This window comes from Cladophialophora immunda, assembly GCF_000835495.1.
Source record: "Cladophialophora immunda strain CBS 83496 unplaced genomic scaffold supercont1.1, whole genome shotgun sequence".
Lineage (NCBI taxonomy): Eukaryota > Fungi > Ascomycota > Eurotiomycetes > Chaetothyriales > Herpotrichiellaceae > Cladophialophora > Cladophialophora immunda.
Window position 1 is genome coordinate 664,880 of NW_015622541.1, and position 16,155 is coordinate 681,034.

At 48.9% G+C, this 16,155-nt stretch overlaps 3 protein-coding genes across 3 annotated transcripts; all 3 read right to left on the reverse strand.

Annotated features, from left to right (window-relative positions):
• Window positions 1–439: 439 nt before the first annotated feature.
• PV07_00196 (uncharacterized protein) lies at window positions 440–730 on the reverse strand (the record flags this gene model as incomplete). The annotated part of the gene is made up of 1 exon (XM_016386627.1): window positions 440–730. One exon carries the CDS (start codon window positions 728–730, stop codon window positions 440–442), a length of 291 nt encoding a protein of 96 aa, XP_016253555.1.
• Window positions 731–4,553: 3,823 nt separating this feature from the next.
• On the reverse strand, window positions 4,554–7,287 carry PV07_00197 (uncharacterized protein; the record flags this gene model as incomplete). Its single annotated transcript, XM_016386628.1, has 4 exons — window positions 4,554–5,320; window positions 6,131–6,289; window positions 6,350–6,681; window positions 6,734–7,287. 4 exons carry the CDS (start codon window positions 7,285–7,287, stop codon window positions 4,554–4,556), a joined length of 1,812 nt encoding a protein of 603 aa, XP_016253556.1.
• Window positions 7,288–11,870: 4,583 nt separating this feature from the next.
• PV07_00198 (uncharacterized protein) lies at window positions 11,871–14,306 on the reverse strand (the record flags this gene model as incomplete). The annotated part of the gene is made up of 5 exons (XM_016386629.1): window positions 11,871–12,283; window positions 12,335–12,355; window positions 12,388–12,617; window positions 12,666–13,091; window positions 13,138–14,306. The coding sequence occupies 5 exons, from the start codon at window positions 14,304–14,306 to the stop codon at window positions 11,871–11,873; spliced, it is 2,259 nt and encodes a 752-aa protein (XP_016253557.1).
• Between the last annotated feature and the right edge of the window lie 1,849 nt (window positions 14,307–16,155).

Here is a 16,155-nt window from a genome sequence, read left to right on the forward strand (position 1 = left end):
GATCGCTGCTGTACACGTGTGACAAAGCAATAACCCGAACCTCGTCAGATTTCACTTACACTGGACTTGAATTTGATTACAGGCTGCAATGCCAGCGAACACCCTCCACATCGTTTACAGCATTGTGGCCGGAGCTCGGACGGAGCTGGGACCTACGACCTGACGGGAAAGGGGCACCGAGCTCAGCCACGTGCAAATACGAGGTGGACTGAAAGACAAATACTTTCCACGCCAGTACTCGGACCATACACTCTTGGCGTATATGGCCTTCGGTAAAAATTTTGATTTTGCAGTATTTTCCGTGGAATATGCTTTACGCGGTCGCCAGATCCCCGCTGTAGAGAACGCCGCCAAACGGACCATGCCTCTCTCGATATTTCCGAACTTCAAGGCAAGTAGTATTCCCAGTGATACCTTAAGCGAATCATCTCATCACGCCCTACCCTTTTTCTGGCTCTGTTCTGCGGACGATGCAGCAGCAGTACGCTGTGTTGTCGTATTCGAGCTCGGATGCCGTGGTCAAAATACGTTGGAAGACAGATTCGTACGCTAGGATCCTGTCCAACCTTGGATCCACGCGCATTCGCTCCTGAATGAGTTTCCGTTGGGATATGGCTTCGAGCTTGAAGCTCATGAAGATTATGTTGTCTCTGTCGCACGCGAATTTCTTTGGGAATCTTGAGGACGGAAAGGACGAGGTGTAAAGTATGGGTCTTCGTGCAGAGCCCATGGTAGAGTAGAAGTGCCCCGATTGTGAGAGTATCGGGGGTTTGACTGTTCGTTGGGAGAAGGAACTGGAGGGAGGCGTAAGGAAAAGGTCTCCTCGGGTACCCTGGTGGCCCCAGGCAAAGCAATTATCTATGTAGCACTTGCTCGCTCTCAAAACAGAGCATATACAGCTGAAGTTTAGAAAGTCTAATCCGTTTACGGAATATTCTGATTTCTTCGCAGTAGATATTCGAGCCCGGAGAGCTTCAGTAACCTTTCTTGACCACGTCTCCACCTGTTTCGGATGAGTTCTACAAACCGGACACGATATAGTGAGAAATACCTGCTGCCTTCTTAGTCATATATAGTACAATGAAAGCCGACGCGAATCTGGGCCTCCTAGAAAATACCCATCTGCCCAATTTTTTGCTGTGCCTTGCAACTTCAAATCTTCACGGACTCATCCAGCAGAGGAAATTTCGACCCTACGATGGACTGTCGATGCGATACGAATAAGCACGAGCGACACAAGGGGCTATCATTTTTAAGTGCAACTGACGGCTAGTCTGCGTCCCTTCTCTGCCAAGCGGGGTGTTTCAGCGGATGCTGATTCGAACAGGATCTTGGAAGCTTCTCGCCCAACGAACGACTCACGTGTTGGGCATAGGCCTTGTCGGTGGATGCCGCCTATATCGAACTCAGATTATGGACGAGAAAGGTAACCCCGATTTCCGCTATCCTCCTCGTTTTCAGGAATTTCTATTAACATCTACATATGGTTGAGGAAGTCCAGCAGGATCGCATCCTCTTCCAAGCCGCCACAACCCAAACGAGACCGTAATGTGACTATAGTTCTCCGCATCCAACAAAAGTATTCATTCAGGCCCTCCCAACGCCAGGATTCTCGAGGCGAATACGTACAAAGAAAAGAATTCTGACGCTTCACAACACGAAATTCAGAGGTCGGCCTCGATACATTGCCACTTATGGGTCCTGAATATACAAGTGCGCGTCCTCAGTGGAGACAGAATTTATTATGCCAGAATTGCTAAAAGTAAAATAGCGTTTAGCTTATTGTTGCTAGTAGACTACTTCCAAGATCGTTTTTTCGCATTCGCAGTGTTGTTCGAATAGGAGGGCCGGGGCACATCTCGATATAAAAGCAATATGGATTGGAAAGTCGCATAGAGGCGACGCCTCACTACCAGACATTTTGGGCAAGTCAGTCTGTCCTGACACTGGAGAAATAAATTATTCAATACTTTCTCTGTTGGGTCATTCCCAAGGTGTAAGACTTTCTGTTGATTTCCCCTTCTCCCCAAAGAGGTTGTTGTTCAGAAAGATGGAGAATAGCTATCAACCTAGGACATCAGAAACTCTTGCTGGCAATTTTGTTTACCCCTCTACTGTCGTCCACGAAATATTCCCCCATCTCTCTCCCCGGGAATCCCAGCACAAATTGCCTACCCATAGACTATTCTGCCGAAGAATCCATCCCTTGTTTCAGACCAACTTTGAGCTTCATCATCCATCGTGATTGTGATGTCGAGGGTTAAAACAGATCAACCCTTTCAGATCAACTCTCTACAAGAGAGCAAATGTGGGAGATTTCGAACAAGAAGGCTACATCTTTGTAGCATGCATTAGGGAGTGAAACGCTCTTACCGTTGCAGAAAGGCATTCTCAATCAATTTGCAAGCAAAGCGGTATCGTACAGATTTCCAAATGTACGAGAATTATACGTTGGCTGGTTTCGTAACCTTATTCTGATACGTTGCGAGAACTGGCCGCCTGCGAAGGCCTGGACCAGTTGTAAAACGGGATGAATACAATCGCCCCCACCAGCACCTGACTATGAAGGGCCATTTCAGAAAGCTTTTCTGTCGCAAGGGTCTTCAGCTTGGCGCGGAGAAGATGTCCGCAGATTGGGGGAAAGAGTATATGGGTGTGGCCAATCAAACGGTTGAAAGACGTAAGCAAAACTCAATGCATCAGCTGCGCCACCGCATATGCAGCAGCATATACGGTGCAACAGGGATGGTGTGGTTGGCATGGGATGTGAGCGGAAGCTAACTGAATGTGGATGCAGGTGTCCTTGATGCCAAAGTTCCTCGGCGAAATGGGGCTTTACCTGAAATGTCGCAGTGTCCGGCGGCATAGTACTGCGTCCGTGGATCCAAGGTTCGGACAACGCGGACTTGGATCAAGATCCTATCCGACGGCCGGGGCGAGAATGCGGTGTTCACCCGCTTTCGCTTCACGTTATGGCGTTGATTCTCACTCGGGGCAGAGGTTCGACAACCCATGATTCCCGGAGGCCTAGAATACCACCCCATTCCTCTCGGTCTGCTGACTTTATCGAGCCGAATCCTGCTGTCTGACTCTACAGGGTTCAACAAAGTTTACTTTGCCATGCTGGGATGATCCGTGAAAACGGGATTTTGTTGCTGGCAAAATATGATCCTATCCAAAGAGAGAGTGTGATCTTGTTGCCCTACTTCCGTACTTTCACACCTCAATTCAATATTTCTGTTAGCCGTTATCATTATGCCCGAGTCAAGCTGCCTTTGCGGTTCTGTCCATATTTCTTTCCCCGACGAGACTATTTCAAGGGTAAGCTGATATCTCGTCCTCCAAACGTTTGAAATGCTAGCTAAATATGCCTCCAGTCGATATGTTCGTGTCTTGACGAACGAAAAATCACAGGCTCCCTTTTCGGGGCAGTCAATCTCATGGTCATGATTGATGCCCTTAAAATCACAAAAGGGGAGCTGAAGCCGTACTCGAAGATCGCCGACAGCGGAAATACCATTATCAATTATTTCTGCTCAAACTGTGGCAGCACACTCTATCGGATTTCTACAGGGTTTCCTGGAGTGGCGATGATAAGAGCAGGTTGTATTGACAACTTGGATGTTGCCAAGGCGAAGCCGACGGTGGAGTTGTGGACTCGTTCCCATGTCGGATGGGTGCCGTTTGTTCAAGAAACCGAGAAGATAGATGGGGGGATATACACTGGTCTCGTAAGCATATACTCTGGGGAAGGGAAGGAGGGTGAAAAGGAGAATCATGTACCGTCTACTCTACTGACTGGTTAATGGAAAGTCCTAGGAAAGCGCGTCTTTTCCTAAACTACATCTTCCTTGAAGCCTCCCGCATTTCCACAGATTGTGAGACTCCGGGATTCCAACACCTGAACCCAATGGCCACCACTTTGGAAGCCTCTTTTCTCGTTTGTGTGTGAATTTTACAGATTTGACTCGGGAATCGATATATATACATGCTGATATCGAGAGCACTCCGAGCGTGTCAAGCAAAGTAGAATTCTTTCTCACTTCAGGGTGAGGTAGTCCGCATTTCCGCGATACGGGTGGACGAAAACAGATACGTGTTCACCTGGATAATAATAACACATTTGACTCAATCCAAAAGCCCACTTATTATTATATGCGTCCAGCTAACCCAGGGCTCCGGCTGCCTTACGAGTTTCCTGATCCCTCCACCCGCAGTGCCGATCAATGCCGCTCAGGATTTGGAGGTAAAAATTCCCTTTGAAGACGAAGATCCTGCAACGAGACGAGCGCGGCGACCACGAGCGTGATGACGATGACGAGCTCGAGGAAAGCCACGCTGAGAGAGCAGAGATGGCCGTATCAAAGGTCATGATGAGACTGAAGGTCGCCCGTTACTGGATCTTTGTCTTGACTCGAAAAGCATGCAGCAGAACGCAGAATCCCACTTATATTCCTTTTTTGTTTTGGTAACATGCTTGTAGTCGAACTCATTAGACATATAGTGCTGCCTGCCTACTTGACCTGTTCTTCCGCTTTAAGAGATCTTGTTGCTCAGGAGGGAGGTCCCTGCCACGGCGCTCTTGTCCAATCCTCAAAATCGTTGTCTTCACCATCATCAAGCCAATCGCCGAAATAGTCGTCCTCAAAGTCACCCTCACATCCACCCTCAAAGTCATCGAAGAAACTCTCCATAGCGTCCTGATCCCACACTTTCCTAACACTAGTTTGATCGTCCTGCCACGGGCCTAATGCTCTGTCCTTACCGAATGGCTGGTAATTTCCCATCTGCGACTCCAATACCCGTCGAATCGTTGCATCTGCTACCTTTTCTCTCCATGCAGTTGTAAGTTTGCCCCAGTATAGGTCTTCCAGGTGTGGTAGATATTGTACATCTCCAACACAATACGCTTTGATATCTTCCGCCAAGGGACGTGCATTGAACACTTCGTATGAGCCTCCCATCGTAGGATTGAATAGACGGTCACCCGTGGTCTTGGTGGATTTCCATTTTGTCTTGGTTAGAGAGTCACCGACAGCGTCAATTTCAATGCACCTGGCCAGGCCATTCAAAAGCCTCTTCGATCCATAGCGCCTTGATGCATTCTCCATGAGTTGGACATCCTTGACTCCCTGCAACGCTATGTTGAAATGGTAGTGAAGAGCATCAGAGTCGTTGCGGACGTCGAAGAAGACTTTGGGGATATCTGTGGACTCGAGAATATCTTTCAGAGTCTTGCCGCTCTTTCCCGGCGTGGTAAAGGCACAATGGCCTAACGTTTGAATGTCGATTAGGTAAATATTTTTCTGAGGCCCACTGCCTACCATAAGTGTGAGAATAGAAACAGTCCCTTCACGAGAGAGATTGGCCCCCTCAAGGTCGACATATAGCGACGGTCGACTAGATGACAACCGGTCAATGAGTTTCGAAATTGCCTCCGCGGAGTCAACGAAATTCGTGGGAATAACCGGCGGTCGTTGCGACATCTCAAGTGCTGAGGCGAGCGAGATGGTCTCTTGGATTTATCCTGGGGGAATCAGTGCCCACAAGAGTATTTGTAGCTTGCCAGCAATTGAACACACAACTAAAGGCAGTAAATACGTAGGTCTCTGGATGAGAGGGGTAGGCGATCTGTGGCTTCTTGAAGTGTAGCTGTGACCCCGAGGAGCTACCTGAGGGGGGGGGGGTCTTTTAGTTTGCACATTACATCACTCTCCCGTACACGTGGTCACTACCAACTTAGCTGTATCCCCCTCGCCCCTTATTCACTTAAGCTTAGTACTCCTACTGCTACTATCTAGAAACTTCAATCCTTACATCTATATAGTAACTCATCTTGTAACTTATTCTACTCTACTCTACTACTAGAGGGTGTTAGAATTCCGTAGCTACTTTATCAGGAAACTTAGCCGTGTACTATAAGAAAAGCTATAGAATTCTAATATGTTGAGAAAGGCATTACCATGCAGGTGTGCCGTGTTTTTGAGATCTTCGATGCGTACGCGATTCGTCAGTATGCTCAGCCAAAGTACACTTTGAGGAGGATTTCACTGTGGACTGGACACGTGCTTGAAGCTGGCATCATGCTAAAATCTAAACTGACTTGTTGAGCCTCCATCTACCAAAATACCGACAGCATTAACGCCTTTGGCATCATCACTGCAGAGGAACAGCGCTGTATTCGCAACGTCATTGGGCTGTCCCAAGCGTCCAAAAGGGTGAGCGTTCTTGAGTCGTTCACGGAGGTTGGGATCCCCCACCATCCCAGCTATCATCTTGGTATCCATGACTAGAGGCACATGTCAATTTCAGAAGTTTTGTGCTCCGTCTTGGAGCAGAAATTACTCACAACCAGGCATGATACAGTTGCAGTGAATGAGATGCGGTGCGAAATCCATGGCGATTGCTCTTGTCATGCTGAGAACTGCCCCTTTGGAGGCAGCGTAGCAAGGTGTTCCCGTCAGCCCTGTTACGGCTAGAGCAGAAGCAATGTTCAAGATCCAGCCCCTATCTCTGTGTTGAATTTGTGATTGTTTCATCATCTGAATGCCGGCAAATTTGCTTCCAAGAAAGACACCCCGAGCATTGACCTGAAATGTCCGATCGAATCTCTCCTCCGTCGCTTGATAGATGGGGACCGGGTCGTATGCCTCGTCAGCGATACCGGCATTGTTGACCATACTGGAGACGTTAGACTTGCATTTAATTGAAACCTGGGGGTTTTGATCTTTACATGTCCAATCTGCCAAAAGTATCCACGCTTGACTGAATCAATGCTTGCACACTTGTCGAATCAGCTACATCCGTGATGACGAAGATGCTTTTGCCACCGTTCGCATTAATCACTTCATGTGTCGGCTTTTCATCTTTTGGTGCCAGTCGGCCCTCTGGTCTCAAGTCTGCGCACACGACGTGAGCACCGTTGGCAGCAAACGTTAAGGCAATGTTTCGACCCAAGCCTGAAGATGCGCCCGTCACAATGGCAACCCGACCTTGGAGTCGGGATAATGTCATGTTCGTAAGAATACTTTTCATGAGAATCCCATTCCATGTGAAGATACTGGATAATTGCTTCAGTGGACTTATGTTGTAGGTCTTGCCACAGGTTCGGCCAAGGACGGAATCAGGGCCCGCCAGCCTGACTTCGGATGCTGCTCCGAGGCACTTCGGCGGTGATAGTTCGTTGGATCCGGTTTCCAGCCAGACCAAAAGTCCACCCAGCAGATTGATGCTGGAAGCCATTCCTTGAATCGCGGAAGTGTAGTTCTTGCCGTCGCGGATCAGCATCCGCTTCACGAGGCCGTCGATGGTCGAAAAACCTTTGGGTGATGCGCTTCCAGGCCCTACGGGATCCCACGTCTCTAGATACTCTGCTTGCCCACGGGGAGATACCTAAGACAGACGCTGTATAAAACCAGTTTCGGCTTCGTAAAGATCTTGACCTGAGGACTCCCTCGTCCGCACCTCGCGCATAGCATCTACGGCAAGAATTTGACATTGAGCAAGGCTACAATGGCGGTCAATCGAATCGACGTGCATCATCACTTTATTCCCGATTTCTGGCGCGAAGGTTAGTTCGAAGTTGCTGGCTCATGACCTCTGTGTTAATGGAAAATCACAGCCATGGATGCCAACGGTGGTGACCCTTCTGGGTGGCCAACGCCGAAGTGGACCCTTGAGCTGGATGGCAAATCCAACGCAAAATTTGGCATAACAACTTCCATTTTGTCAATCACAGCTCCTGGTGTCTGCGTGATACCAAGCCGCCGGGAACGTGCGGAGGTAGCGAGGAAGGTGAACGAATATGCTGCCAAGCTGCGTGATGAGCAACCTAAAAAGTACGGGTTCTTTGCAGTGTTGCCCAACCTTCTGGACAAAGAGGATGCACTCGAGGAGGTCAAATACTCTCTTGACGTGTTGAAGGCAGATGGTGTTGTTTTGTACACTCGGTATAGCACCGACCACCACTACCTTGGCCATCCAGATTTCAAGGACATTTGGGCTGAGCTAAATGAACGGGAGGCTGTGGTCTTTGTTCATCCAACTCATCCAATTTCGACTGGGCTCGTCAGTGGACTTCCCCAATCGGTCATGCAGTACCCATTGGAAACAACCGTCAGCGCTTTGGACATGATCATCAACAAAACTGTCCGCATCTACAGCAAGTGCAAAATCATCCTGGCCCACGGAGGTGGTGCTCTACCTTATATGATTCAACGGCCTGCCAGTGGTCTGCCCAAAACTCAAGAAGAGCATGACGAATTCATTGATGCCGCTCGCAGCTTCTACTACGACGTTGCACTTTGTGGTGGCCAGGCTCCCTTGTCCATTCTAGAGCAATTTGTGAAGCCTGGCCACCTTTTATTCGGCAGCGACGTCCCTTATGCCGACGACAACATTGTCACTTATCACGTTGACCGATTTGATGCCTGGCCATTTCAAAATCCAAAGCTTGCCCGAGAGGTAAACCGAGAGAACGCGCTCAAATTATTCCCTAGACTCCAGGAGTGAGACCCTGGCACTGACGAAAGGAAAGTGGACGTGGATTTCTGGTATTTTTGTGCAGCAAGCTTTTAATCATTCGTTATTCACTGTTGTCATCTGCGTCGCAAGGCGCAAATGACCACGATGGAGCGGGTAATGAGAGTTTACAGCCTCTACAAGATGGTTGTTTCAGTACGACAGTGATTACCGCAGACGCTGAATGCGCTATCCATTACTGTTGGCCAGCGTCTAGAAAGTCTTTGTGGCTGTACAGGAATGACGGGAATGACACCATGACAGAGTTTCAGGCCAGTACAGGAGACACATCCCTCAATACCTGAAATGACATACTTTTCTCTCTCCCTTGATCGACCCCTACCTGAGGCACCGATAGACCGAATAGGGCGGCCGACAGTTACTCCTTCATTTGCCTTGCAATTTATGCGAAATATCTTGAGACAAAATTACCTGCGTGTCAATTTTCTTTATCACATCCATATTGCTGTTACCTTGTTCACGAGGCACAGGGCGTTCTGCGACGACCGAGGCCGAAAAGAGACAAATGTTATGAATCGCTCCACGCAGTGATGTCAGGAGGGAAGATGGTTTCTTGGCAAGTGGGTAGTATAGGAGAGGAGATGTCTTGGGCAACGACCGATACAAAGTGAGCTGATGTATTGGAGCGAAATGATCACAGAGCCGAACGTATGGGTATGATTGTGATCGAAGTTGACTACGACATAGAGCTGCGGCGTAGGACCCGCACTATAAGGAATAGTTGATTGTGCTTAGTCGTGTTTGGTGTGCGGAAGCATACTGAACAGTTACGTGACATGACCTCGTGCAAGGAAAGGCTGCCATCTTCGTCCTTCGGAGTAACACCTCTTTTTCCGGCCCCTGCCTGCGCCCACAAGGTCGCCTCGTATCACCCACCTGTTGTCTGTCCCGCCTCAACAGGACCGAACTCGCCTTGGGCCATGTACGACTTTGCCGACCGAGATGCAAAACACTCTTCTATATGGATGGACGAAAATAGTGGCTCAATGCTCGTTGGAGGAAGAATAAGAAGCAGAAATAGCGAATAATTGAATCTGAATGCACTCCCAGCGGCATGTCTCTCAGGAATAGAAGACTCTTTCATCTACAAGCCAACTAAGGAAGTCCTTTGCCTTTCCCAACTTCCACCCTGGCTGTAGTTATGGCCCCTCGGGTGGCTTTGTTCATCATCGCCTCGAAAATAGACCCTTTGTCCCACGTGTTAGTGGCCATGAATAGGGTCTTGCCGTCATCGCCGCCAAGGGCACAGGCGATAGGCTCCCCGTCGGCCTTAATGTAATGCGTAAACACGCCCTGCTTGTCTCGGCGTGCATAGACGTGGTGATCTATCAAGCTGAGCCAAAGCCCGTCCTCAGCATCTATGCACAACCCATCAATGGCATTGACGCCAGGGGCGTCAGTGAGTTGATTCATATCCCACACCGTGGTTCCATTACTGAGTCGCCCTTCTGTGTCGATTTCAAATGTAATCAGGCGATGACCGAACGATTCGGAAAGGTAGAAGATCCTCTCAGTGCTGTCGATGGCGCAACCGTTCGGAAAATGGAGGCCATCTGCTGCAACTCTGACATTTCCATCAGTTTCCACTACAAGGAGACGGCCAAGAGCGGCCTCTTCTCCATGCAGCACCCGGGCTCCTGTGTCGTCGATATACACGCGGCCGTGTCTGTCGATGACCATGTCGCCGCAGTAGCCAGTCATGAACTCCGAGAGGTCCGCATACAATGTGCTCTGTCTCGTTCGAAGGTCAAACTTGTATAACTTCGCGTCGAACATCGATGAATACACGAGCGTTCCGTCTGGGTGGAAACCTATCCCATTAGGTTGAGATTCGACCTCGAGGACGATCTCTTTTTGTCCGTTCTTCGCGTCAACGCAGTATATTTTCTGACCAATCATGTCCGAAATGTAAAGTCTGCCATCACGATCATGATATCGAGGACTTTCGCCAAACAGTAAGCCACTAGCAAGAGGCTGATGAGAGATCTCGACGGCGTCTTTCAACAAATCTGACAATAAAACCATGGTCACTGAAGAGGCGAGAGCATGAGGATGCTTGCAGACCAGGCCGAACTCGACTCACCCATTCCGTACTTGAGAGTTTTCACTTCTCAACAAACTGATTTGAGGCTGACAATGAACCTCGGGAAGCATTCCGTCCACCAGGCCAGTTTCCCGGAATGCGTTTTCTCCACAAGAACAGAATGCGAATCGTTCTTTCGGCATTGAATCCGTATGACCGGAGTACTGTAGGCTTGGCCTCAACAATTTGCTCCAGACCCAATGCTTTTTGCTTCCGGATCATATAAGCCAAGTTAGACAATGTGATCAAGAGTTCCGGCTCAAGGAGCATGACCGGCTTTCGCCTCGCAATCCCAGTTGGAACAGTCAGAGGCCCCTCGTACAGCGTTGGACATGCCATTGCCCTGGAAATAATCCGGGCGTAGCGCACTTTCGTCTGCGATGATTTCAAGCTTTGACGATATCGGGCCGATTTGCGCGAGACACCCTACTCGTGACTTCGATCTGTAGAATTATCAACAACGCTGGCATTGTCTCTGGATCATAAAATGCCGTCCTGATCTACAAAGCTGCTGGAAAACATATTTAACCTCTAATGAAGGTTGAAGGTTTCTGGAAGTAAGATATGCTGCCCTTTAGCTGAAGAAGCAGGACTCCCTTCCGACCAGCGACCGTGACTGGGTACTTGGTACCTGGCACGGCCTCGAACCTTGTGATTGCGGGCATGGTTGGCGTACCTTGCCGCTCAACATACAAGGGTACGTTCTGGACCATGACTCGAGCGGTGGCTATGAATCTAGCCTATAAGTGTTATACCATTTCACTGGCTATAACGCAGTAGGTGCATTCTTCAAAATTTGTTAATATCGAAGGGGCGGGTATAAAATACGATCAGTGTCTACATTAACAGAAAAATAACAGTAAATATTTTCGATAACGCCTTGTAGCTAGCTGTAGGATTGCTACCCTGTTCGTCAGTGCCTGCCTGACAATGACTGGGCGTTGATCGCTATTGCTCAAGAGGTGAACATATTTCATGAATGAAGTAGTCAGGCTTGGCGCTGGGGGTTGATGTCCCTTTTTTGTGAAGAAGTCGCAGGTATGGGAGTGAGCTGTAGCTACACTTCGACTGTGCCGCGAGAAAGTTTACCACAACCAGTCTTTGACCCCAACTTGCTCTGGCCGGAGGCGGTAGATTTTAGAGCTCCAAAAAAGGCGCAGGGTAGGCCAAACATCCCGATAGATGTGTGGATCTGAATAGCACTCGGTTCTTGGATCGGTTGAGCAAGTGGACACGTCGGAAAATGTCAAGGGAAGGCAGTCTGGACATCTAAACCAAAGAGACTAGTATTCAACCAATCCCAATCCATGTCAATAGGGAATCCTAGCAGTGTAGGATCCTCGAAAGTGACCATCTCGGCCGAATACTGCAGCCCAGCGGATGCGACTGTATCTGCCGTTGACATTGGTTGCGTGGCAGCCGGTTGTTGAGATTCCTGTCGTGCTAAATGTCCGCGAAAAGCCGCCGTCTTGTCGTTCAGAAGCGTAAGCGCTGCCAGACACTTTTGTGCCGGGTCCCTCGATATGTTTAGCCTTTCATACCTGTCAAGAATATGTATCGCTTGCTGCCAAGTCCGGTCGAGGTCTGTCTGGCCAAAGTTGACGAGAGGTATCGGATATACTCGAGCCGCCAGAATTGTAGTCGCCGCCGTGTAGACAACTACACCCTAGTCAGTTTTACATCCGTGTCAGCTGCATCACAGGACCATACAGATCACATTGTACCAGTAGGCTGGAAGAACACTGTACACACGTCAGCGTAACATGGGGAATTAGCAGCCAGCGGTACGCGCCTGGCGTTTCTCCCGAAATCCTCATTCAGCTGAGAGATTAGTTCTTGAGCAGACTTAATACATATGATTGCAGATCGAACAAGGATTGACTGTTTTACAGAGAGTTCATCTGACAATAGTTTCGACGTGGGATGATAATTTTGTTTGGAAGTCAATTGTGCAAGAAACGGCCTAAAGAGGAGGATACGGGTGAACAAAAATCTACACAAAGTCAGAGTCGAACAGACGTCCTGGATGCTGCAAATATACCGATTTTGAAGCACACGAGACTGGTGCAGGAAAACACCTCGGGCCTCCTTGTCGGACCGGTCCGGGTCACGTTTTGCTGAATCGAGGAATCTGGGAAGAGAACTCCAGAAAAAGTTCAGCTTCTCCTCGATATCAACAACAAACCGATAATGAGGTTCTTTCAGAGAAGAGGAGGATCTAGTCGTCTTGGTTGTGTCGCTAGGATCTGTCGTCGCATAGAATTGTGACGTTACTTCTGTGAGTATACCGTGGAGCTTCATTGTTTGGATGAAAAACTCAAGCTCCGATGGCTGGTCTGATGGCTGTCTGTTCTCTACGTCGACATCCGTGGACAGGTACTCGTCGTCGACGGCTGAAGGTAGTGGAATTGATTGAGCCGGAAATTCAGAGATTGTTGCAGGAAAGGACAATGTATGCGCGACAATCCTGCACATGTAAGTAGCACGTCTTTAAATTTCAGCGGACTCCTTACCGTTCTAGAAGAATGCAGCCATGCCATACTCGTCGAAACATCTCTTTCTCGCACTGGGTCATGAATGACATGGAGAATTCCCGTCGAAGACCCAAAGATTGAGCAGTGCGTACGGCCGTTCCTAGAATCGCCCAGCACCTCGACTGGTTATTGATGCTCTGGAAGTATTGTGCCACCAAAAGCAAGCTTTGAACCGTCTCAAATGTTCCCAGTTCAGTAACATCAAAGCACAGGAGTCGTTGACCACGCTCGTAATATGAAGCGGCTGAGCTTGCACGTGCTTCGGCGGACAAGGCCAGGTTCATTTGGCAAGAAAGGGCAAAAATGACGTTCAAATTGCAATGGAACAACCTTGTTGGAGGTATTCCTTCACCCGTCCACAGTGAGTTGTACTGTCTCTTGAAAGATGGCCTGTGAACGAACGGGAATATGGGGTGAATTTCCGCCCAGTAGAGTCTCATTAAGTCGTCGGCAACAGCTCGAACAGGAAGAATATAACCTGGATCGTCTTTCTGAACTTTTCCAGCCGGTTGTGGAAGTCCGGTAGAATTGAGCTTAACTGAATCACTGTATGGAAGTTGCGAATCAGTCTCGGAGAGGTCACGGACTTGTCGCAAGAAACCCATTGACGGCGCACGCTGGACGGATTTAGACCATTGAAGGAACTCAGTTTCCTCAGCAGCCCCTGGGATATTCCTGTGCATATTCTTGACAGATGCACTTGGTAATTGATCTCTTCCTGGCAGGGCGTGATCCGATGCGAAGGAATCGGATGATAGGCCTCCCGATGGGCGGAAGAGATCATCGCTTCTGACAACCGATGGCTGATTGGAAAGATCGTGTTCGGAGCTGCTTGCGTCAACAGCGGTAGGGTCATCTAAATCATCATTAGTGAGTGAGGCTGTGACTGTGCCAAGAATAGGATGGATCGAAAGGATTGGTGTGGTGGCAGTGGCGGTGGCGGTGGCGGTAGCGACGGCAGCAGTTGCCGATGTTGCAGCAGTAATCGTTGTCGAATTCGGTCTTGGGTGACCTCGTCGTTGTTCTAGCTCAAAAATCTTCCTTTCGAGCTGCTGAATATAAGACTGGCTGAGAAAGTGTTTAGCTACGTTTGCAGAAGAACATATTGCATTCGCACACCTTTGAGCAATATCGCGACCTTTCTCCATGTATGTGCATTCTGTTTCAGCCAGGCCGCGCCTTTGGCAAGGTCCACATGCTGATACACTGTCAGACAGTGGGCATAAGGCACCAGCATCACCGGCAGACCTGGACGTAGCCCATCACACCGGGTTTTGCGTTGGCGACAAGATTCACATGCAGCAGCAATCTTGGTCCTTTTTGGTTTTCTGAGCCCTGAGCCTCTGTAACTGTCGTCGCCCATAATTATGAAAGTGGTCGTGATTGAGAGCGAGAATAGTATGATGGTGAGTGTAGATAAGCTCGATCCCTACTTTGGTATGTTACATATTCTCGTGCATAAGATGCCGAGGAGGAGGGAGCGTCAGCACCCCCGCAACACCTCCCCACACGCCTAGAAGGGTTAGGGTATCCCGGGGCTGGGGCTCTACGACGTTCACTAGTACTTTTAGCGTACACGTGACTTTTGACGTGATTTACACCTAGGGACTTGATGCCCGGAGCAAGCCTATAAGTTAGGCACTGTTTAACTAAAACCTAGGTATGCTCTAGGCGCCACACGCCTAAAAGTAGCATGCATGGTCTCGCGCGGCAGGATAGTCTTGGTGACCCTCCTGAGAAAACATACCTTGTACTAGTACCTCGTACTTGTTGAGCTTCCAGGACGATGCCAAAGGCTAGACACGTCCTGCGCTGCTGAGGAAGCATCATTGAGAGATAGATCTGATTAGTTTAATAAGAGGATGGTCAAATGATTCTGATATACCCACTCTTTTAATAAGCGGGCTACAGAAGAGTTTGGAGGGTGTTATGGGCAGCTGGGAGAATCGTGTATTGATTGATAGGTGTAGACTTGCACGGGCACGATGTTACTGGAGTCCTTGTTGATGTTGGTGGCGCCTGATTCCGGACGCCCTTCCGAGTGACGTCTCCGGATCTATTGTCATCAAATCACCATTTAATTAAACCTGCAGTCATTCTCCGCATACTTGCTCTATAGCCAACCGGAAACACTCCGTGTCTCGGGATTGTTCCTTGGGGTCAAATCTCCCTCAAGTTACGGAGTCCCTTGGCGGCTGGAAACGACGAAAGCACCAGGCTACATCATAGAAGGACGAGTTAACACACCTTGTTCCACAAAACTTATCTAGGCGGTTCTTATCTCTATTCAGAATCACTCCATTGTGTTCACACTATTTTTCACCCAAGCAACTTTTCTCAACTATGTTAGGCAAGGCAGTGCCAGAAACACTTTGGAAGCGATGTACCGGTAGGTCGATATGTAATTCCAACCTCATCCCATCTGGATCGTTCTTGCAGAGATCTTAATGCTTACTCTGATACCGACCAGACCCGAGTTCGCGTCAACGTCCCATCAGCGCCTGACCATGGATTGTTGGTAAAGATATATACGGCTGGTGGTGAAGCTCACGTCTACTCCTACCCTGCTCGAATATGTCAACTGTATGCCTAGGAGAACTCCTCAGAACTGAGGTTTGCCCCTTTTTTGTATGGAGGTTAATTTAGCGCTAGGAATCCCGAAAAGGCCCAAGGGTGCCTAATCGAGCCCCATGAGATCGATGAAGCGCTTCCTAGCAACGCTGTCTGAATGGTTCAATTTGCGACCTTACAGGATTGCCATGATGTTAGGTGGCGATGCTACGACACCCGTATATACCAAGGGGGAAGAAGCTAGGAAAAAGGAGTATCGACCCTGTTTTTCACATTCCTTTGAAAGACCTCGCAAATCAAACAGCTCTCCAATTGTCGTCCCCCATCCTGAAAGGAGGATAGGATGCAACGATCCGAACCCTGGATCCGCGCTGGCTGTTTAGTACATGGCATTGGTTAGCATCTGCCTTTCGGCTGTTCCTCAGG